Source organism: Canis lupus, chromosome 12 (assembly GCF_003254725.2).
Source record: "Canis lupus dingo isolate Sandy chromosome 12, ASM325472v2, whole genome shotgun sequence".
Classification (NCBI taxonomy): domain Eukaryota; kingdom Metazoa; phylum Chordata; class Mammalia; order Carnivora; family Canidae; genus Canis; species Canis lupus.
Window position 1 is genome coordinate 7031941 of NC_064254.1, and position 23703 is coordinate 7055643.

General features: G+C 36.4%; 1 protein-coding gene across 6 annotated transcripts in view; it reads left to right on the forward strand.

Annotated features, from left to right (window-relative positions):
• ZFAND3 (zinc finger AN1-type containing 3) overlaps positions 1-23703 on the forward strand; it is a 320017-nt gene that overhangs the window by 119254 nt on the left and 177060 nt on the right. For 3 of the 6 annotated variants that reach the window (XM_049092558.1, XM_025418637.3, XM_035697349.2), the window contains exon 3: positions 13936-13965. The exons of the other annotated variants lie outside the window; for them this stretch is intronic. In XM_049092558.1, coding sequence (XP_048948515.1) covers positions 13936-13965 — 30 coding nt within the window. The remainder of the gene's footprint in view (positions 1-13935; positions 13966-23703) is intronic. 6 annotated transcript variants of the gene reach the window in all.

Genomic DNA, 23703 nt, shown 5'->3' on the forward strand with positions numbered 1-23703 from the left:
TAATAAGATATCCGTAGCCCTTTTATATTATGAGGCCATTTTGCACATTATCTGATTTGATCCTTACAACTTTGGTGATTTTGTATCTCCATATTACAGATAAGAAACTGCTGTTAAATGGATTAAATAATTTTCCCGATTAAATTAATTTTAAAACGAACTGAGATTTGATTTCAGGTATTTAGATGCGTTATAATCTTTTCCCACTGTTAAATTTTGTTCAGAGTGAAGGTGGTAGGTTTAGATGGGATTGTTCTGTAAAGACCTTGTGAGGAAGTAGCAGTAGTATTGTTTTGCATTTGTATGTAGGTTAAGGGTATACACTTTTCCTGTTCTCCTTTCTTCTGGTTCAATTGGAGTTTGCCTCTAGATCTCCAGGGAAAATCAGAGAAATTGTGCTGGAAGCTTCACAGAGTATCTAATTTGGGAAAAGGTGTGCATATGTGGCGGGAAGGGCGGGGGGGGGGGTGCGGGGAGTTGTCTAATGCATTTTCTATTTTGGTGGTGAGATCTTCATTTTGTAACATCTTTCTTGTTCTTGTTCATATAACTTAGCTCATTAACCTTGCTCTCTGTGCTGCATAGTGAAGCACCATTTCTAATTTAGTCTCCTGTGTTTAGCTTCTCAGAAGATTTTTTAAGAAAATGTTTGGAGGTGTGGTTTAATTGCAGGGCTGTTTGCACATTGTCAGTGTGAAAGCAAAGATGAGTTTCATATTTAAATAGTGCAGCCTGCAGGTTTCATTTCTTAAACGTTCTTGGTATTCCCATTCTCTCATACATGTGTGCATAATGGTGTTGAAAAAAAAAAAAAGTCTGGTTTTGTTGTATCCATAGTTATAGTTAGTAATTTGGTTGAGTTATGGGAAAGCCTGTCTTCTGCCTTGTGTATTTGCTCATTTGGAAACCTTGTATAGTTTATAGAGACACTAGTGATTTGTTCCCCAGCCTCCCTGTGGGTTTTGTTCCATATTACAGTCTAATTCCGCCTCCCTGTCCCATACTCCTGTGCTGTTAATTTGTACATTTTGATGCAGTTTGTTTCATGGTGTGTTTTTGTAATCCAAACTGAATGTAACGAGCTATGTGCTTTAGGGACCTGGCTTTGCCTTGCCAATTAGAAGAAAGTGGTTACTGAGAAAGAGTATGTTTTAAATAAAACATGGCACCTCTGAGTAGGACTGACACTCATTTGGGAGTAAAAGAGATGGTTTTAACTCTTTGACTAACAAAGAAGAGTCATTACTAAAGAGCAGCACTTTTTAGGGTGAGTAAAAATTTACCTCCATAAAATAGAGGTTTTATAAATTTTTCTCATAGGCTAAACAAAATTTAAAAGTTTGTCATTCCATATCCACTTTTTTCTTCATCATCAAGACATGTGTTAGCAAGATTCTCTGAATTCCTCAGTAATTATCCAGTGCCTGCTGCAGTTTCTGGATTTTGAACTGTTCATGTTTAGGAAGGTGAGTAAAACTGCAGCTAGGTTAGCCTCTTTATTTTTCTAATATATGAAGCCAAGTTTTCAGTGTAGTAGAGAACTGCCAAAAGATAGTTGAAAATGATGAGGAAAAGTATAAGATTTTGCCAAAGTGTGTGGATGTTAATAGAATTTTGAGCCACCAGTGACTTAAAACTATTTGGAATTTTAGTAGGACATCCAGATTTAAAGGACAGATGCTTTTGCATAGATAGTCATAGGCTGACAGTTTACTTGTTACACAGGGAGACACCCTTCCTAGGTGGGCTTCAGTATTGTATTTATAGCTATACTACAGATAATAGACTTCTCTTTTTAGCTGATCAGTCCAATAAACTCTAAAACTCAACATTGGTACAAGAAAGCATGAAGTTGCTTGTGTTTTCTTATTTCCTATAGGACTTACCTTGAAGAAAAAATAGGACTTTGTCAATAGCTTTGTAATAAAGATACCAGGAAGAAAGTTATATAAAGACTTGGGAATGGCTTTAGAAACATTATAACATTTATTAACATATATAAGCAAGAAAGAACAAGAGAATACATTTCCATGAACAAAGAGTTGGTGGGCGTGCCCTGTTGCAAACAAAAAGCTGTTGCTAGAGGAAGCTAATTTAATTGAACTAAATTAAACTCAAAGTACACATTTCTGTCACTGTCCAATGAAAGTCTTGAAATCTGTATTGATGATTTGAGGAGACCGTCATGACAATATTACTAAATGCCCCATGCCTTATTTTTGAAGATAAATACCCATAGTGATAATATTTTAAGCTTGAACGATTTTCTGAGTTAAGATAATTAAGGGTTAAATTTACTCCTTTCTTCTCCTTAACACTTTTCTAACCAGTGGCCAAATAGGCCAAGACAGATAACTTTGAAAATCTTCAACATCTTCAAGGAATCCCTTAATTTGCCAGCTCTCCATAAAGTTGACTCATATGGTTTAAGATCCAGTAGCTATTAATTTCCATATTTGAATCAAAATTAATGTCAGAAAGGCTCTCTCAAAAAAGTTTTTAAACACAGGTTCTAGGCTTCTAGAGGCAATCAAAAGCTAAATTAGATGTTGATTTCTTCTGTGTCAATTCAGTTATACAGTGTACATCATAAGTATTCTATAACACTGTTTTTTAGAAAGTCTAGTAAGTGTTAAATCCCACATTAATCATGTGATATGAGGAAATGGTGATCATAGAATGTCTCATTGGAGGGAATCTTAGAGCCTTTTCTGAAACACTGGTGTTTATTCCAAATGTCTGCTGAATTAGTGAGTTTCAAAGTAAAACGATGTGGGAAGGGTAAAGTGGCTTGTTTTTTTCATTTTTTATGTCTTTCTTCAATCTTCGTTCCCTTTCTCCTTCCAGTGTAACTATGCTTTGTTAGTAATCTTGACTATAGGTCTAGAAAGAAAAAATCTATAACAAAGTGGCAATAACACTTTTTTTTTTTTTTGGCAGTAACACTTTTATTTGTGGATACTTCTTAGACATTATATGCATTTTTCTGTTTTACTCTGTTAATTCATTTGCTCATTTAGTTTTGCAAAGTTACTTAAATTTCTTCACTGTTCAGTAGAGTTGATATAGTTGACAACCTTATGCACATGTATCTTCTAAGATATTAGAATTTTTTATTTTAAAAATTTTCTCAAAAGTCTTGTATTATAATATATTTTATTCCCGTATAGCAATGAAAGAATCACTAAAATGTATTAAAATGTTTTCTACATCATTAGTGCCTTAAAGAAATTCCCCTGAATGTGACAAAACATCCATATTATGGCCTTTTTGTGTGTGTGTGTGTGTGTGTTAACCCAAGATAAAGTGTTTAATTTACTAAGATATATACTTTTTGGGAATGGACCTTTTTTATGGTGTCATTCTAACAAAGTGGTCTGGTTGTGTAAGAAATCATAAACCAGACCAGATTTTCTCAAAATCCTTTTTTTTTCTTTTAAAGATTTTGTTTGTTAGAGAGAGAGAGAGTGTGCGAGTGCGCGCAAGCAGGGAGAGCATGAGGTAGAGGGAGAGGGAGAGGGAGAATGATGCAGGGCTCAATCCCAGGACCCTAGGATCATAATCTGAGCTGAAGGTAGAGGTACTTAATATTTTGTGTATTGAGACGCTTCATCAAACTATATAATATCTAGAAAAATAGCAAGTGAAGCAGATAATTTTGGACAATGGAAAATTTTCATTGAAATATCAACAGGCTTGCTTATTTATTTATTTATTTATTAATTTATTTATTTATTTATTTATGAGAGAGAGAGAGAGAGAGAGAAAGGCACAGAGACACAGGAGGAGGGAGAAGCAGGCTCCATGCTGGGAACCCGACATGGGACCTGATCCTGGGACTCCAGGATCGTGCCCTGGGCCAAAGGCAGGCGCCAAACTGCTGAGCCACCCAGGGCTCCCCAACATAATCTTATTTTATTAGCAGTGGTAATCACTTACTCTTGGGCATGCCAGATGGTCTTTATAAAACAAAAATGTCTTGCCTAAAACACTTTTCAAAAAATACATTTGTCACATAAAATACCTGACTTTGTTTTAAGCAGACGTCTTTTCTTTTTCAGTGTTAATATTCTGAGCCTATGAAAACCACAGCTCTTGCTTAAGTGCTTGTCAGGTACCTGGACACTTGAAGCACTACTGGTTATCAGGCCTTGTTAGAATTTTGTGGATGACTCTAGTTGCATCATAAATCAAAATTCAGACAGTCAGGCTCACCTCAATATCAGAGTAATGTTTTTGATATCTCAAAGGTCTGGTGTGCTCTGTTTAGTGGCTCCATTGAAAGACTGGGGCAATAAGTTTCAGATGGAAATAAATGCAGATATTCAGGGCAAGAGATTCAGAGTGAGAGAATGGAAGAGAATGTAAAGGTACACAACAAGCTTGTTTTTTAAAACTGCAACCAAGAGAACCTTTTCTAAGTATATTCTAAAGGTCAAGTTTCATGTATTTCCTATTTGAGCTCTGTGTGACTGAATGGAGGCTATTTTGCTTCTGATTTATAAGATATTTACCATGACTCAATATTTTGTGAACACCTAATATTGTTAGTGATGTTGTCTTTTATGTGACCCTGCCCTTAAAATAGAAAACAAAGACCCAGTCTGCATTTACAGAAACCCTTCCTTATAGACCTTTGCTGTACAACACAAAAGAGCATCAACCTTAGAGGAAAAGTAATTGGATTTTTCACAAATGAAAGTAGTTTTTTTCTCCTTCCTTTGGGTACATTATAAAGTACCAAGATATCCTTTTTTAGTAGTAATTGTGACTTAATTCTTTTTGTTTTTTTGTGCCCTGATCATGGTTAAGGGAGAAGGAAACAATCATTTTTCTTAAATTGTATCTCTTAAATTCACTGGTGCTTTAATTTCTCACGGCATTATCAAAGGATTGGTTTTCACTGCTTTGGAAGCTAGTTTTAAAAAGTTTTGCTTCAACATAGATAGACCTTGAGGACTGCAGCCATAATTGCTAAGTGAAATAAGCCAGCAACAAAGGGCAGTGAACTATGATACTACCTATTTAGAGTATCCAGAGTGATCAAATTAATAAAAACCGAAAGTATAATGGTGGTTGCCTGGCACTGGAGGGAAGAAAGAATGGAAGTCTGGAGATGGATGGTGGTGATAGTTGCTCAAAGATGTGAATGTACATAATGCCAGTGAACTGTTACTTAAAAATGGTTGAGAAGGTAAATTTAATGTTATGTGTATTTTACCACAATTAAAAATAATGATTAAGAGTACAGGTCTTTCTTTCTTTTTTTTTTTTTTTTAAAGAATACAGGTCTTAAGTGTTTAATCTTGGATTTTGAACCGTTCGACCTCCACATTTGCCAAGAATCAACCCCTCTATTCAGATTTCTTTTAAAAATCTGTTATTAACAGGAGATTGTTATTAACAGGATTAAGATTAAGTGTTATTAACAGGAGATTAAGATTCCTTCTTGTTCTGTGCAACCAGTAAGCTTGTCATCTTCAGTAGAGGAGAATAAAAACTAAAAATATGTATAGAAATAATTCAAAATGAGAACTGAAAACAATTTGTCCCCCCCTCACCTGCTGTCTTTTGTTTGTTTAAATGATGCCATGACAGGTATTGTGTATATGATCATCAAAGAAAGTTGTAGTGGCTTTGACTTTGAGCAAGCTATGTAACCTGGAATATCAGTTAGCTCATCTGTCTGACGGGGATCATTACACCTCCCTCACCAGGAATCAGATGAGATGACGTAGATGAAATGTCTTTGACAAGTATGTCTTTGTCCAAGTACTTGTGTCTATAGCTTAAATAGAACAGGACACGTAACAAAATGCTCCACTTCTCCCAGCTCCCTCCAGGTTTTCTCAGAAACAGCTCTTTCTTCAGTTTCTTCTAAATTTATACTCTGCCTATTTATCCTCCTTTTTGACTTGTTATTTGAATGCATTTTTAAAAAAGATTTAAAAAATTTATTCATGAGAGACAGAGAGAGAGAGAGAGGCAGAGACACAGGCAGAGGGAGAAGCAGGCTCCATGTGGGGATCCTGATGTGGGACTTGATCCTGGGTCTCCAGGATGACACCCTGGGCCAAAGGCTGGCTGCTTGCTTGCTTGCTTATTTATTTATTTAACTTACAGTTATGATATGTGAAATGTTTGCTTTCTTATACTATCTGGTGCTGTCCTCCCCCCAGATATATTCATAATGCAATTTTTGGTTAGTTTTTGAGCATTTACAATATTATGAGTATATAAATATTATGACCTATGGGGCGTTTTAGTATGCGAAGGTATTTCATATTTCCTTTTCTCTTTTCCTTCTTTGGGTATTTTTCAGGGATATTTCTGTTAATGTTATTGTACTGAGAAAATATATTTTGTATGATATCCTTCCTTTCATACTTAATAAGACCTCTTTCATGCCCCAGAATATTGTCTTTGTAAATGTTTTGTGCACCTGAAAAGATTGTGCATTGGCTGCTGTTGAGTGGTATGTTCTGTAAATGTCGGTTAGGACAAGTTGGTTGGTAGTGTTGTTCAAATCCATGTCTTTGCTGATTTGGCACCTACTTCTGTCAGTTACTGGGAGGTTATTGAAAATCTGACTATAAATGTAGATTTTTTCTGTTGTTTTTCTTATAGTTCTGCATGTTTTGCTTCATGGGTTGAATCTCTGTTACTAGGTGCATTAGTGTTTAGGATTTTTTCATATTTTTAAATTGATTCCTTTATCGTTATGAAATGACTATCTGTATCCTAGGTGTAGTATTTGTTCTGAAACCTACTTTGAGATTAATTTAGCGACTTTCTTTAGGTCAGCATTAACATGGTATGTCTTTTTCCATTTGTTACTTTTAATCTATTTGTGTCTTTATATTTTAAATACTTTTCTTGTAGAAGCATATAATTGAGATCTTTTTAAAAAAACCAATTTAGGGCAGCCCCCGTGGTGCAGCGGTTTAGCACCGCCTGCAGCCCAGGGCTTGATCCTGGAGACCCTGGATTGAGTCCCACGTCAGGCTCTTTGTATGAGGCCTGCTTCTCCCTCTGCCTGTGTCTCTGCCTCTCTCTCTCTGTCTCTATGAATAAATAAATGAAATCTTTAAAAAAAATCAATTTACAGTCTCTAACTTTCAATTTGGAATGTTTAGGCCATTTATATTTGTTGTGATTATTGGTATGTTAGTTTAAATCTATCATTCAATCTATGAATTAAATATTTTGATACATGTTTCCTATTTATCCTAATCTTCTTTTCGTGTGTTCTTTTTTTTTTTAATTTTCATGTGTTCTTTTGGATTAATTGAGCTTTTTTTAATGATACCATCGTACCTTTTTTGTTGACTTATTTTTGTTATTTTAGTGTTTACCTTAGTGTGTATCATACACATTTTAAACTCATAGTCTGTGTTTATGTGGTATAGTATATTACTTGGTATTTTTTTTTTTTAAAGATTTATTTATTCATTCATTCAGAGAGAGCGAAGAGAGAGGCAGAGACACAGGTGGAGAGAAGCAGGCTCCATGCAGGGAGCCCGATGTGGGACTCGATCCCAGGTCTCCAGGATCACACCCCAGGCTGCAGGCGGCGCTAAACCGCTGCGCCACCGGGGCTGCCCCTTGGTATGTTTTATAAAAACCTTGTGATAGTGTGCTTTCATTTCTTTCTTCCCTACCTTTGTGCTATTGTCATATGTTTTACTTTTGCTTTTTTTTTTAGATTATTTATTTATTTATTCATGAGAGACACAGAGAGAGAGAGAGAGAGTCAAGACACAGGCAGAGGGAGAATCGGGCTCCATACAAGGAGCCTGACGTGGGACTCAATCCTGGGTCTCCAGGATCATGTCCTGGGCCAAAGGCAGTGCTAAACCACTGAGCCACCTGGGCTGCCCGTAGTTTTGCGTATTTTTATAACCTTTTCACTACATTGTTACTGTTTATGTTTCAGTCGCCAGTTGTTTTTTAAACAGACTTGATTAAAAAAAATCTTCTATGTTTACCAATGTGATAACTTACTACTGCCTTTGACATTCTTGTACATAGGTCCATATTTCCATATAGTGTCCTTTTCATTCTGTCCAAAGGATGAACTTTAACATTTCTTACTGGTGATGAATTCTTTCAGGTTTTGGAACTTTGAAAAAAAATCTTTATTTAGTCTTTGTTTTAAAGATATTTTCACTGAGTATAGAATTCTAGGTTGGCTTTTTTCTTTCAAAGTTTTTTAAAGGTGTTATTCTACTGTCTTGTTAACTTGCATTGTTTTTAATGAAAATTCTGTGGTCCTCTGTATACTGTTGACCCTTGAACAACACATGTTTGAACTGCATGGGTTCACTTATATGCCACTTAAGAAAGAAAGATTTTATTTATTCATGAGAGACGCACAGAGAGATTGAGAGAGACATACGCAGGGGGAGAAGTAGGCTCCCTATAGGGAGCTTCATGTGGGACTTGATCACAAGACCCCAGGATCACAATCTCAGCCAAAGGCAGATGCTCAACCACTGAGTCACCCAGGTGCCCCTTATATGCCAGTTTTTTACATTGCAATATTGTAAATATATTTTCCTTAAAATTTTCTTAACATTTTCTTTTCTCTAGCTTGTATCATTTAAGAATATAGTACAAATAATGTACAAAATGTGTTACACTTTATGCTATTAAGTCTTTTGGTTAACAGTAAGCTATTAGTAAAGTTTTTGAAGAGTAAAAAGTTATGCATGGATTTTTTTTACTCTGTGTGGGGTTGGTATCCTTAACCCCCATGTTGTTCAGTGGTAAAATGTCTAGCTTGTGAGAGTTTGAACTCTGGGGGGAAGTTACCAATTATATTTGTGCAACAAATAAGGTAAAGTCCCAGATCTCATTGGTACTGTGGCAGTAGAGCAGAAGATAAATTCTGAATTATGCTGGGATAAAAGAATGCATGAGTTCTTGTTGAGATACATATGTAGAAAAAGAGGGAGAAATAAATGTGAATGGTAAATGCAACTAAACTGAATAGGAAAACTTTGTGTTCTGTGTGTGTGTGAAGGCAGGAGTATTGATGAATTTGGTCTTAGACCAAATTTAAAGTAATGCAGGGACTGCATATGTTCTATCAGCAACTCAGAAATTGGAAATGTCTGAAAGATCTAAAGTCAGTTTTGAGAAGCTGTCATATTAAGATGAAATTCTTGTATACAGCTGGTGTTCACTAAATATTTTAAAGACAAAACAGAATTGAAACTTACTGTATTTTGAACATGCAACTGGAGAGGTCTTTAAGGACACATATTGCAGCACCTCACCCTCTAGAGTTTCTGGTGTTGTGGGCATGGGATGGGGCTGGAGTCATTTGCATGTCTGACAAATTCCCAGGTCATTCTGCTGTTGCTCCTGGTTTGGAGATCACATTTTGACAACTACTAATTCAGGGGGGTGAATATAGAAAGCACAAAGGAATGCTTTGATTCTTAGGGAGGAAGACGAAAAGAAGATGAATCACAGAGGTCACAATAGTAGTGACCATCAGTCACAGGATGACACTAGTGATATGGATTCTAGAAAAGAAAGACATATTTTAGGATTTCAGATTTGGTTAATAAGTGGCAGTAAGTGAGGGAGAGAGAAAAATGAATCACTGAGTAACGACTATCAAATTAAATGAATAGTGTTGCTATTTGTGGTCCTAGAGAGCAGTGTTTATTCTTTTGTAATCACAGATGTTTGAAGATTTGATGAAAATTGAGGATTCTTCTCTTAGACAAAGGTACATGTGCTCATAGTTTGGCACACATTTTTTAGCAGGTTCATAAATTTAATTGATAGAACCAGCATCCAAGTGAAGAATTCAGATTTAAAGTAGTCTCATTAAGTAGTAGGTGTGGATAAAACAGAAAGAATAGAGAGGTAGGAGGTAGTAATTGTGGATATGTACAGTTAGTCCTACATGATTGTGAACATTGTTGGGAGTTGACTGATGATTGTGGAATTTCCCTTCGTTGACGTCCTTGATATAATAAACCTGTGGCAGTCTGTACAACTTTCTGAGTTCTCGGGATACTATGAAAGAAAATGTACTAATTTCAAGAAAATGAAATGGCTCAAGGCTTTCGTGACTTCCTTTTCTGGCCATTTGTTCCCTTGCTGCTTTTCTGCTCTAAAGGGGTTGGAAAAATTAACTGTTTGGGATGATTCAGTCTTAACAGTCTTTCAGTCACATATTAAGCAAGTTTCCTGTCTTTTAAGGAAAACACAAATTATCTTTTTTTCCTGGAAGAATATGAATTATTTTAATTTCAGTCAACAATTCTAGTAGAAACATTTCACTGTTTTTATATCCTTGATCAAATGCTCTGGACTTAACATCAAAAAATTTTTCATTGATACCTGGGTGGCTCAGTCGGTTAAGTGTTTTACTCTTGATTTGGCTTTGGTCATGATCTTGGGGTCATGAGATCGAGCCTCATTTCTGGCTTTATGCTGGCGTGGAACCTGTTTGAAATTTTCCCTCTCCCTCTGCCCTGCCTGCTTCCCCCAATGCCTGTGCTCACGCTCTTGAAAAAAATCCGTCTTTTTCATTGATTTCTAACTCCTTTTGTTCATTGTGTGACTTTGGACAAAGGTCAAGAGCTCAAACTTCTTTTAGTTTCAGCTTGCTCTTTTGCTTGGTGAGGATAATGATAACCTGCCTTACAGGGATTTTTAAGGATCAAATAAATTTGTAAGGTACTTAGTGAACTATACAAGTTCATAGACACTGGTCTTGGCAGTGGAGTTTTGGATGTGACACCAAAAGCACAGGCAATGAAAGCAAGAATAAGTTGGGACTATGACACTAGAATGCCTTACAAAGTGGAAAAACCATCAGTAAAATGGCAGTCTATAATGGAAGAAAATATTTGCAATTCATATATCTCTATGGTGCTAATATCAAAAATATGTAAGGAACTCATATAACTCAGTAGCAAAAACCCAAATTTAAAAACAGGTTAACATTTTTCTTAGAGAACATACAAATGGCCAACAGATACATGAAAAGATATTCAGTATCACTAATCATCAGGTCAGTGCTAATCAAAATGACAATGAAATACCCACCTCATACCTGTCAGATTGGCTATTATCAAAACAACAAAATATAACAAGTCTTGGTGAAAATGTGCAAGAAAGGGAACCCTTGTACAGTGTTGGTGGGAATGTAAATTTGTACAGTTATGATGGAACATATTTAAGAAGTTCATCAAAAGTTATAAAATAGGACTATATGATTCAGCAGTTCCACTACTGGATATATGAGCAAAAGACATAAACCAGTCTCAGATACCTTCACGCTCATGTTCATTGTAGTATTAGTCACTATAGCTAAGATATGGAAACAACCTAACGGTCTCTCAGTGGGTGAACAGATAAATAGTTCTGTCTCCCTCTCCTTCTCTCCTGCCTTGTGCGTGCTTGTGCATACACTTGTGCACACATACACCATGGAATATTGTTCAGTCATAAAAAAAGAACACCTTGTCCTTGTGACAACATGGATGAATCTAAAAGGACATTATGCTAAGTGAAATAAGCCAGACAGAATGCAAATACTGTATGATCTCACTTATATGTAGAGTATAAAAAGTTAAACTCACAGGAAGGGGGGAGTTGGGAGATGGAGGATATAGGAGTATTGGTCAAAGGGTACAAACTTTCAGTTATAAGAGGAATAAATTCTGGGTATCTAGTACAGCATGGTGTCTACAGTTAATACTGTATTGTACATTTGAAATTTGTTGAGAGGAGATCTTAAATGTTCTTAACATATACAAAAAATGGTAACTATGTGAGATATTTTTTAATTAGCTTGATTGTGATCATTTCACAATATATACATATTTCAAACCATCACATTAACACCTTTAATATGTACATTTTTTTTTGTCCATTATACCTTAATAAAACTGAAAAAAAAAAAAACCTAATATAATGAAAAAAGAGATGTTGCTTAGTTTCTACCTTAAGTACTACGGTAGAATTTTACCGTTAGTTGTTGTCTAGGAAATGGGATCTATTCTAGGAAATTTGTCTTTGCTCTCATTTATTAGCTGCATTGCAGCCCTAGACTGAAATTATGAGGAAAGGCAGCATAAATTCTGGTAAATATTCCTAGTGGAGTAATTTATTCATATACCTTTGGAGAGAACCTGCATATGCTATGTATGTGACATATAGGATGTTTATATAGCCTGTGATTTGCTTCACTATATTTAGTCCAGAAATCTTGTACATAAATCAAATAGGAAGATTGGACTAGATCAATGTGATAGAAAACAGAATTACGTTTTGATTTTTTTTTCTGGAAGGAAGAATTTATGATATTGCTATGGACAGAAAATTAGCCATAAAATATTGTTTTGTTATTTGCCTTTATTCTTTGTTTTTGTCTCTTTGGATGTATACATTTTCAAAATAAAAATTAGATTAAAAATTGTTTTAGATCTGCTCTAAGCCATTGTATGTAAATGGTATTATTTTTATGATGCTAGACTGCTGTCATCACTAATTAATCCTAGAAGCTAAATATTTGTTTGCTCCAAGATGCTGAACCCTTGACTCGATGTTTATTTGTTTACTTAAAAACGTTTATTTTAGAGAGAGAGAGAAAACGAGAACATGTATATGAATGAGTGAGGGGAGAAGGGTCAGAGGGAGAGACTTTAAGCAGACTCCCCACTGAATGTGGAGCTACAGTTCCAGGCTTGAAATCAGGACCCTGAGATTTCACCCCGAGCCAAAAGAGTTGGATATTTAACCGACTGAATCATCCAGGTGCCCCAGATTTTTATTTAGGAAGAGATTAAACTGACATTGTTCTAACCATAAACTTTTGGGTGAGTGTACATCAGATCAGCTCTTTTTCCACACTTAAGTCTTGATAAGCCTTACCTGGCTTTTCAAGACCCGCCTAGTTGGGCAAATGTACCTTATGTTTACATTGCTTATATTTTGCAAAGATAAGTTTCAATAGAGGTAGGTGTAAATTAAGGTAAAAATTCTTTCCTAAGTTTGCTTCATGTCTTTTCCAAGCTTTAAGATGATTAGCCGTAATTAATTGCATCTGCAAGGCGAAGTCTGAGTCTTAGCTAAACTTACAAAAATGGTTAAAGGGCTAAAGGAGCCTAAACCTGCTGCAGGTTTTAGCATCCATTGTCTTCAGGTTCACTACCCATATATAGTATTGAGCAGATTACTGTCTGAAGAACTAAAGAGCTACATCTATGGTGAATAGAAATGGGATAGTGAATGCTGAGGTGTGGTATTCTCAGCAGCCCATTTCACTTTTGGATTTCTTTTAGATGCAGGGATTTTCTTCCTGCTGCAGTTTTAACCAAAGTAATGCAACATAACCTAACACAGCTCAGTGATCCATAAATCAGGCTTCAGTCTAGCTATGTGACATTAATGTGCAGCAACCGAAAATGTTTCAATGTTATTAGTGTAGTTTCTCCACAGTAGTGATGATTTCCTGAGAAGACATTTAGCTTGACTTCATCAAGATAGAAATGTTAGTGAATTCTGTCCTGCTACTGTTACATACATAATGTATGTAAAAACAGTATTTTGTTTTTATTAGTAAAACAGATTTTTACTTTAAAAAATAGTCTTAAGCCGTTAACACAACTGTGTATTTTCTGTCGGATATAGTGGGATTTCATCTGTGTTGTTTTACCATGTCTGTTTGAATAATATAGATGCACATTATGGATAGAAATTACAGTGATTTCACAGAAATTGTGAAATATATAAATAGCTGAATATGTAGGAATTTGATGTGAATACTCTTGGAACTTACTAAAAGACCCTATCCTTGTGGTTCTTACTTTATTTATATAAATGAGCATTTTCTTGAGCTACTTCCTGGTTTTATCTTTACTTTGAAAATCTTTTCATTAAATTGGGATAAATTTTACTTTCCAGACCCAGAATTAAAATTGAAACCAAGTAAAGGTAAGTTCTTTAGGTTCTTATTTAAACTGTTTCCTTTTAAGGAGGAACTGTTAAATTCTGTTCTTCTGGGAACACTTAAAACCTGGGCCTCTGAAACTTGAAAAGAAGTGCTATATGGAAATAAATTATATTTATTCAAAAGATAATTTTCTTGAATATCTGCTATGTTTATTGCTTTAGATTATGCACTGTAGGCAGAAGTGTGTATGTAGTCCCTACTCTCAAAGTCTAATTGAAATAGTGGAATAGCAGACGCTTGAAACTTATGGGAGATATGTTCTGAAACCTTCAAGGTACCAGTGTAGTGTTATCTTTTTCTTAGCTATAGAATGTGGGTGATAATACCCTACCTTTACAAATTGTGAGAATTATTTTAGATCCTGTGTTAAATAATCATCATTTCTGAGTAAGTTGATCACTTTCCTTTCCTACTTTGTATTATTTTCAATACCCTGGCTTAAGGAGTTAAGGACTTAAGTTCAGATGTCAGATATACATACTGTGATATTTAAGCAAATTGTACCAAGTTGTACGCAGCACTTTAGTTTTCTTATCTGGAAAATGAGGAGTAGGGATAGAACTTAGCTTGCTGTGAGGATTTAATAAAGTATTGTGTAAGGCAAATAGTACCTGGTATGTAGTAAGTGCTTAATAAATGTCAGTTTACTGTGTATCAACTTAGGATATAAAAATCTCAGAAATAATACTATACAGACTGTGGTGAAAAACCAGTTATTTTCTTCAACCTGTCACAATCCAGTGTTTTTGTAAAATACAAGTGAATTACTGGATTAAAAAATTCAACTATAAAGACAAAATAAGTTCTGTTTTTCTTAAAGGTTTGTTTTTTTATTGGAGAGAGAGGGAGTGGGGAGGAGAGGAGAGAGAGGGAGAATCTGAAGCAGACTATGCTGAGTGCAGAACACGATGCAGTGCTCCATCTCACAACTCTGAGATCACGACTTGAGCTAAAATCAAGAGTTGGATGCTTCACCCACTGAGCCTCCCATGCACCCCTGAAGTTTTCTAAATTCTTACCCTTAACATTTCTACTGATCTCCTTGTAGGCCATTAATATTTTGTACAGTGTCACTGGTCCATGACTGTACTTTGAGTAGCACACTGTCTTTTTTTTTTTTTTTTTTTTTTTTATGATAGTCACACAGAGAGAGAGAGGCAGAGACACAGGCAGAGGGAGAAGCAGGCTCCATGCACCGGGAGCCCGACGTGGGATTCGATCCCGGGTCTCCAGGATCACGCCCTGGGCCAAAGGCAGGCGCTAAACCGCTGCGCCACCCAGGGATCCCTAGCACACTGTCTTAGTGTGTATGGAGTCTTAGAGAAGGCAGAATATGTGTGCACCAGTGTGTAGGTGAGGAGTGAAGCAGAATCATTCTTACAACATTTAGTAGCTAGCAGTTCAAGCCCATTTCTCGACCTGAACAGTATATGAGGGTCGTTTGAGGCTTCTGGAGTGCCTTCCTCTGATTGTTATTCCATCCCTTCCCAGATATTAGAATTGTTGCTCTTCTCCTTTCAGCTATGCAGTTCTCTAGTTGCTCTTAACTTTAGAGCTAGGAGAACTTTAGTCTCAGAAGGCCAGATAAGCATGCATAGTCTCAAATCAGCTCTACTAAGTGGATAAGAGTACGATGCTGAATACTATTACCTTGTGGGCTGAGGTGAAACAGTCATTGACAGTGACTTAAGGATCCCCTTAAAGATCTCCTTGAGGATTGATTGCAACCTCAAACCAGACTGTGTGCTTGTGGACAAATGGGGAACCATAGGTAGAGGAGCTTGGCATTTGTTTTCCTTCTGTGCAAAAGCAGCGACAGACCAAGTATTTTTTTGTACAGAATTGCAAACAGCAGGTTTTACAAATAGCAACTGTGGTTGACAACCGAAAGTCTACAAAATGCTAGATGCAGCCAGGATTGGAATTCTCTTCCAAGTATTTTAGAGGGAACCAAGCATTACCAGATTTTGTCTTCTGAGAAAGTATAAATTGTCAGTGAGCAGGTGCTAAGTGCCAGACACTGTGTTAAGGTATTTTATAAAGATATCTCAATTCTCACCACAAATTACAAGATTCTTATTTTTAAATGAGCAAACAAGGTTTACAAAGATCAAACAACTTGTCGAAAGCAGTTTAGTTTGTAAGTGGCAGAACTTGATTTTGAAACTAGATTTGCCAGACTCCTAAGTAAGTTTTCTTTATTTCACCTAAAGAGAAAATTACAAATAACTTTTTTTTTCCTAGACCCATTTGAGGGTAGGTCACTAACCTGAGACTCCATCACTTCCAAATATTTTAGTGTTTATTTCCTGAAAACAAGAACATTTTGATACATTTATACATTGCTGTTATCTAGTCTTCAGACCGCATTCAAGTTTGCCGCTTATCCCAGTGATGTCTTGTGTAGCATATATCCCTATAATTCTGTTTATTTCCTTCTGAAACAGTTCCTCAGTTTTTTTTTTTTTTTTAAACTTTTGTGAACTTGGTACTTTTGGAGATTACAAGGCAGTTGTTTTGTATAATGTTTCTTGATTTGGTCCTATCTGTTGTTTTCTCTTGCTTTAGGTTATGGACTTTTGGAGGAATATCATCTAAGTGTGTGACCATTTCAGTTTGATCCATTAGTAATGATTACCACTTTGATTGCTTTATTGAGGTGTTGTCTGTTGGGCTTCATTGCTATAAAGTTACTCTTCTCACTTTTATAATTAACAAATGTTTTGTAGAAAGGTGCTTTACAACTATGTAACTCTTCCATCCCTGTGACAGTTTATTTACTTATTCATTAAATTTGTTATCTGTATGGACTCATAGTTCTTGTTTTATTTAATTGGTTATGACCTGTTACTACTGTTATGCATTTTGATGTCCAGATTGTCCCAGATTTGGCCAGTAAGAGCTCCTTCAGGTTGATTTCTGTGCCTTTTTGACACATTCCTTGACAAAATACTCCAGAGATTTTTCTTGCTTTCTGGCACAAGGTGTTCCAGGCTCATTTTGCACCTTTCTGGCTCCAATCCTGGAATTAGTAATTTCTCCAAGGAACTTTCATTATTTTAGTGGAAAATAGTATTCAGAAGACAAGATCTGGGTCATTAGCATGCTTATTGCTATTGGAATGTTGTTGCTCCTATGTCGTCTTAGTGGATACATACATGTTTGCCTCTATATTTATTTATATCTTTAAGTATGTTGAGAATCATGAATTCATATAACTCTAATTTCAGTCTGATACCACAGGATTCATTCTCTTATTTTCTAATCTCCTTCTTTTATTGTGAGAAACTTGGCTTCCGTTGTCTTTAATACATATACTAAGTGACCAATATCTCTGTATCTTACTAGTCTCCCATCTCTATTGCTGCCTTTGGCCCTGAATGGATGCTCTGCTTTTCCTTCTTAGATTCTGACTCCCCATTCCAGACAGTTCCTCACGTTCCATCTCCCCATGTAGGATACGATTTTCCTTTAGCTTGGGCTCCCAAGTGAATTTTCTTCATGACCATATTATACTATCTCAGTCCTCTTATTTTGGTGTTTTTGCTACTCTATATAAACTGCAGCATTAAGAGTTCTCCAGAACAATTGTCCTGTTCATAGGAGAGCACCAACTAAAATGTCTGAGTGGGAGAAATTGAATGTGAGAGCTGAAAAATAACTTTTCCTGTGATCAGCCTCGGTTAGTAATTTGTATTCTGCAAATCATCACAGAACTAGAATTGTTCCTTTGACAAGAAATTGGACTTAATGGGTTGTCTCTAGAATTCTCATTAGAGATTAAAAAGAAAAACAAATTTTACTGTTATGCAGAGGATGTAGAATGAGGTAGGTTCCTGGGTGGGCAAGAGGGTTTAGAATGGGTAGGAAGAAAGAATCTACTCTGAAGGGACTAATTGGGTTGGGCCTGACCATTGGCAGGATATTCTGTATTCACCAAGCCAGACAGGATGGAGACTTACTTGAGTTGGGGCAAACTAGATGCAGAGACTCCTCCTTTGGAAGGGTGAAGGCTGACTGGCTGAGGATCAGTAGGAGGCATGAAGCTGGGCATGGGGTGACAGTTATATTTGGTCTGTGCTGTTCTATGGGAACAATAAGCAGGAAGGATGGCTAACAGTTACTGAGAGGGAGGTTTTAAATCTTTTAACAGTGAAAACTGGGACGGTGAATGACCAACATGGCATGTTACCCTAGAGTATGCTCATTCCCAGTACTGCGTACTGTCTTATATTTTCTCATCAGACTAAAGTGATACGAAAATTTATTTTAACCTTGTTTTTACCCCCAAAGGGTATCTAGTAATTTGGGGATATTGTGAAATCTCACCCTTAAAATATACTTAAAGGTATATTTCAGTGCAGCGAAACAAAATGTATGGTTTTGGAGTTTTGTTTGTTTTTTAGCAAGAGAAAGGTGTATCAGTGAATCAAATATACTGTAGTGGTCAGAGTAATGGATAATGTGCTCAGAATAACTTAAGATGTAGGGGAGTTGGTCTAATAGTTACTGAAATTTACTCTGATTAATTCATTTTTTTTTTCTATCTCTTCTCTATCTGAATTCAGTAATTTCAAAGTTACTCCCTAGTTGTCTGAGGAAAACTGTTTGATGGGAACCTTGGTTAGTAAGTTCTTGCTCAGTGTTTATCTTTAGGAAACCATCAAATTACTCTTAAGGTTATTGAATTGATTTAGTATCATTAAAGTGAGAGAAGTTAACAGGATTTATTAGAATGTAAAGTCATTTCCAGAAGGAAAAAACATAGGTCAGAAATTTTTTCAAAAAGCTTTCAGATTTTCCATGTTAAGAACATGTGAACATTTATGGATTGGGTAAAATGTATGTGGCAAGGATGCCTGGGTGGGTCAGTGGTTGGATGTCTGTCTTCAGCTTGGGGTGTGGTCCCTGGGTCCTGGGATTGGGTCCCACATTGGGCTCCTTGCATGGAGCCTGCTTCTGCTTCTGCCTGTGTCTCCCTCCCTCTCTGCCTCTCATGAATAAATGGATAAAATCTTAAAAAAATATGTGGCAATTCCTTGTACCATTGTTACAGTTTTATAATGTTATTTAATTATTTGTTATATAATTTTTATAGTAAAAGTTAAAAGTAAAAAAAAAAAAAAATTCTGCCAAGGTTCCAGCCAGTTTCTTCTGGTGTAGTGAGAGGCCAGAGGAGCCATGCCAGTGACTTTGTTTGTATTGAAAGACTTTGGTTCTGTGGCAGGTATTACCTAGTTCCCCAGTACTGAGGACGAGTGATGGAAGCAGGCTGGGTCTGAGGACCCAGAAGGGGTTCCACAGGTCCAGCCAAGAGGGTCCTTGGCTTTGCACAGGACGGAAATCAAATGTACGAGAGCAGATTTTATTGAAAATAGCAGATAAAGACAATGTCTAGGAAACTCAAAGAAAATGGAAGATGAGTCTTATTTTTACTTGAGGTCTGGGATTTTTATTGAGGATAGTGGTCTGGTGTATATGTCCCCTCAGCCATCTAGGATTTGGTCAAATTTTGGTCAAAATTTGGGCGAGTGCTCAATTGCCTGCCAGAAGCCATGTATGCCCTGGAGCCACGGGTCTTGACATACATCAAGGTGTTTTGAGTCAGTGGTCTTGAAAAACATTCATGATGACCTCACACTGACCATTCCTTAGGTGTTATCTGTTATGCTGGAAGACTCCAAAGAAATCATTAGATTCTTTTTTTTTTTTTTTAAGATTTTATATATTTATGAGAGAGACACAAACACACACACACACACACACACACAGAGGCAGAGACACAGGCAGAGGGAGAAGCAGGCTCCATGCAGGGAGCCCAATGTGGGACTTGATCCCGGGTCTCTAGGATCACGCCCTGGGCTGAAGGTGGCGCTAAAACGTTGAGCCACCCTGGGATCCCCCAAATCATTAGCTTCTTGACCTTTACAAGTTGGACCTGTATTAAGGCATATGTAAGGTGGGGGTAGGGTGCAGATCCTAGCAAGAATAGAAGTAGGGAAAGAAGCAAAGGGAAAAAATACCATTTTCTTACACAGGGTTCCTTCAGTTTCTCTTATTTCACAGGACCCAAAAGGTCCAAGATCTTGACTCCGATATCAAGATGGTTGGAAATGGAAATGGCCAGTGATTAAAAAAATACTAACTATGCCTTGGCCTAGCTAGGACTCTCATTCATTCTTCCTCAGGCTTTCTGTATTGAAAATTTATACTGGTGATGTGGTTTGTGATTTTGATAAAGGTGTTTTGTTCACAGAGATCTGAATGGTGACACTTCCAGCCTGCATCAAGAATGCATTTTAGCTTTTATTTGAGTATAATTTTTAGTCTCTGCTCTTCTCACTATCAAATACTTAACATAAAACAGAGTACTTTTTCAGTCTTTGTTAGTGAAATCCAAGATGTAGGCCTTAAGTTCTGTGACTTTTTCTCAGCCATGCTACAGCCTAGCCTTTAGTTATTGTCATTAACAAGGCATCCTTGTTGTATACACTCAAGTGTGTTTTGTAAATGAAAGAGATGTTGTTCTGTGTATCTGTGTGAGAATGAGTTCCGGGTTGACCAGGTATCTCACTAATTGAATAGAGATTAATTTGCTTTAATTAAAATTTAATTAATTAATTAATTTGCTTTTGATACTTGTCTTTTTGCCTTCTGAGTAACATGATAAACACGTTCTAAATTTGTTGCTAATGGCTGGGTGAAGTTTTTGGGCACACTTCCTTGTGTTGCCAAGCTCTTCTAAAATGACTAAATCTATTCCTTATTCATTCTATTCAGCAGCCTCACACTTATTTCTAAGATTTACTTTAGATTTCCTCTTAAATGAACAATGTTTGCTTTCCATATTTCCATTATTTTCCCTCCAATTTAATAGGAGAAATGATGGTTTCGTATTGCATTTGTATCACATTCCTTTAGCTGATGTTTCTTCTTCTTATTAAATAGTCGCTTTCCCAAATGATTTTTGGGTGCGTGGTGGGGGAAGGAAAAAAAATGGAAGACCAAAGTCATGTCATTTGAGGTTTTCTCCTGCTTGTTTCCTCTAGGATAAACAACCTCTCTTCTGTTTTTTAATCTGTTAGCAATTTACTAGGTTTGGTAGGACCTAGCTGTCACACCTTGCTCAGTATAGCACTTCTTCCTGTCTTTCTTTTTCTTTGTTTTTGTTTTCTTTCTTTTCTTTTTTCTTTTTTTCCCCTTCCTTCCTCCCTCCCTCTTTCTTTTCTTCCTTCCTCCCCCCCCCCTTCTCTCTCTCTCTCTAATGCACATAAACCCCATTCTTGGACCATCAGTTCATCAGTTTGTCAGCCAGAGTCTTTGCTTGCTTCTGTAAGGCTTCAGAAATAATTGATGATTTTTCTGCCCATGACAATTTATATCCCTAGTTGTCTGATGCACATGAAATATGTTGTTGGAATAACACATGTGGCTGCCTTCCATTTCTTGGACTCTTGCAGGTATATGGAATTGTGAGGATGTTCATTTTGAAGATCCATAATGAGTTAGGACTTACAAAGTACGATTTGAAACATCAGAGCATAACTGTTAGTGTCACAACAGCTGTTATTTTATTCAAATGAGATTTTAGTATTAGTGGCTGGATAGTTGGGACCAGGTGCTGTGTTTGTGCCCTCCCTTCCCTTTGTAAGATTTTTGGCTTTATTGAGTTATATATAATTTTGGGGCAAGATTTAATTTTGACAGACGTGACTTAAGTAAAAGAGGTAGGTGAGTGATAGGTAATATTCATCTCCACTAACTGTAGTTTTGTTAGCAGTCAGCTGGAAGACAGGTGCTATGAAGTCAGTATTGTATGGCTTCACTGAAGGTTCCACTTAAATGAAAATGGACCTGAATTATTCATGCAATTTACCAACACTAATATCCATTAATAAAGTAATTGTTTATTTTGAAAAATCTTTACACTTACTAAGTTTTGTTGGCACTTCACTTCTCTGAGTTTGCTGATTTGTTGTCATGATTTTCTTCCTTGTCAGCCTTCAAATGTTCCAAAGGGGACAGAACAACTTTGAGTACTATAGATTATTATTGTTTTTTTTTAGTATTTTTATTTATTTATGAGAGACAAACATAGGCAGAGGGAAAAGCAGGCTCCCTGCAGGGAGCCCAATGTGGGACTCAATCCCAGGACCCCCATATCATCACGCCCTGAGCCAAAGGCAGATGCTCAACCACTGAGCCACCCAGACACCCTGAGTGCTATAGATTATCGATGGCACTTTGCAAGTAGTTAAATATACCCTAGGTAAAGAAAACTGTAGAATTAAAAAAAAAAAAAACTTGGGCTGCATTTTAGGTGAATGGTATCTAAAACTACTTTCACTCCATGGGTGACTTCAATATCTGGGCTTTAAAAAGCAAGGATTCATAAAATTGTATTTTTTTTATGAAAATACCATTTTTGTAAAAACGAACCTCATTTATTAGTAAAGGACTAAAGAGCTTATGAAAAAGAGCTATTATGTTACTCTAAACTTGGTCATTCTGGAGTAGCATTGTTCAATAAAAATTTCTGTGATGGTGGAAATATTCTATATCTGTGTTATCCAGTATGATAGCCACTTGTGGTTGTTGAGCACTTGAAATGTGGCTAGTGTGACTAAGGAAATGCATTTTCCATTTTATTCAATTTAAGTAGTCACACGTGACAGCACATTTCCTTGTTGATATACCTTGCTTGCATTAGCACAGTTCTGGAACATATGTAGAATCTGTAGCCCAACCTAGAGGTTTTGAAAGAAAGTGATTCCATTGGGATTTTCTTGAAGCTGAAGACCTAAATACCTCTTGAAATCACTATTCTTGATTTTTCCATGACATAAATTATGGAGTGTCTTGAACTATTCCCAGTTTTTACATTGGGGAAGTTCTGAAATGTTCTTTCTCATCCAGTTGTAGTGACCCGAGAGTTTATTATCTACTATCTGTAGAAAAATAATCAACTTTTGCTTTACTCAAAACTGCTGGACTGGGATCCCTGGGTGGCGCAGCGGTTTGGCGCCTGCCTTTGGCCCAGGGCGCGATCCTGGAGACCCAGGATCGAGTCCCACATTGGGCTCCCGGTGCATGGAACCTGCTTCTCCCTCTGCCTATGTCTCTGCCTCTCTCTCTCTCTCTCTCTCTCTGACTACCGTAAATAAAAAAAATAAAAATAAAATAAAGTAAAAAAACTGCTGGACTCGGTAGTGGAAATAGCAGCTTTTGCTTTTTCATAGCAAATAACCTTCATTGCTTATTTTCTTTGAAAAATTTTCCACCTGCAAGTGTTCTTTGCTTTAAAAGTTCTTATATATAGGTAAATTTGGGAGTGATTGCTTGTATTAAAAAGTATTCTTGCTTTTCTAGGTAGTCTTTTACAGGTTCACCTATTTAGCACCTCTCAAATTTACCATTTGACTTTAACTTATTTAGGTCATCAACTGAAGATCAGTTGTAAGTAAACTTATGTTAATCAATGGGAAAGTAGATTGAATATATAAAAGATTATTAATTTTTGCTCATATGTTCGATGAAGTGAAGGATACTTGCCTCAAGAACCTGACCAGTTAGCTATGAGCTGGTGAGCTTGTCTCCTCACATTTCCATCTACTTCATTATAAACTACCTCAGTTTCCTTGCTTGTACTGTAGCAACAAGAAATCTGTTTTTGTGAAGATTAAGTAATGAAAAGAAGGAACTGTTCTCTGGGTGTTGTA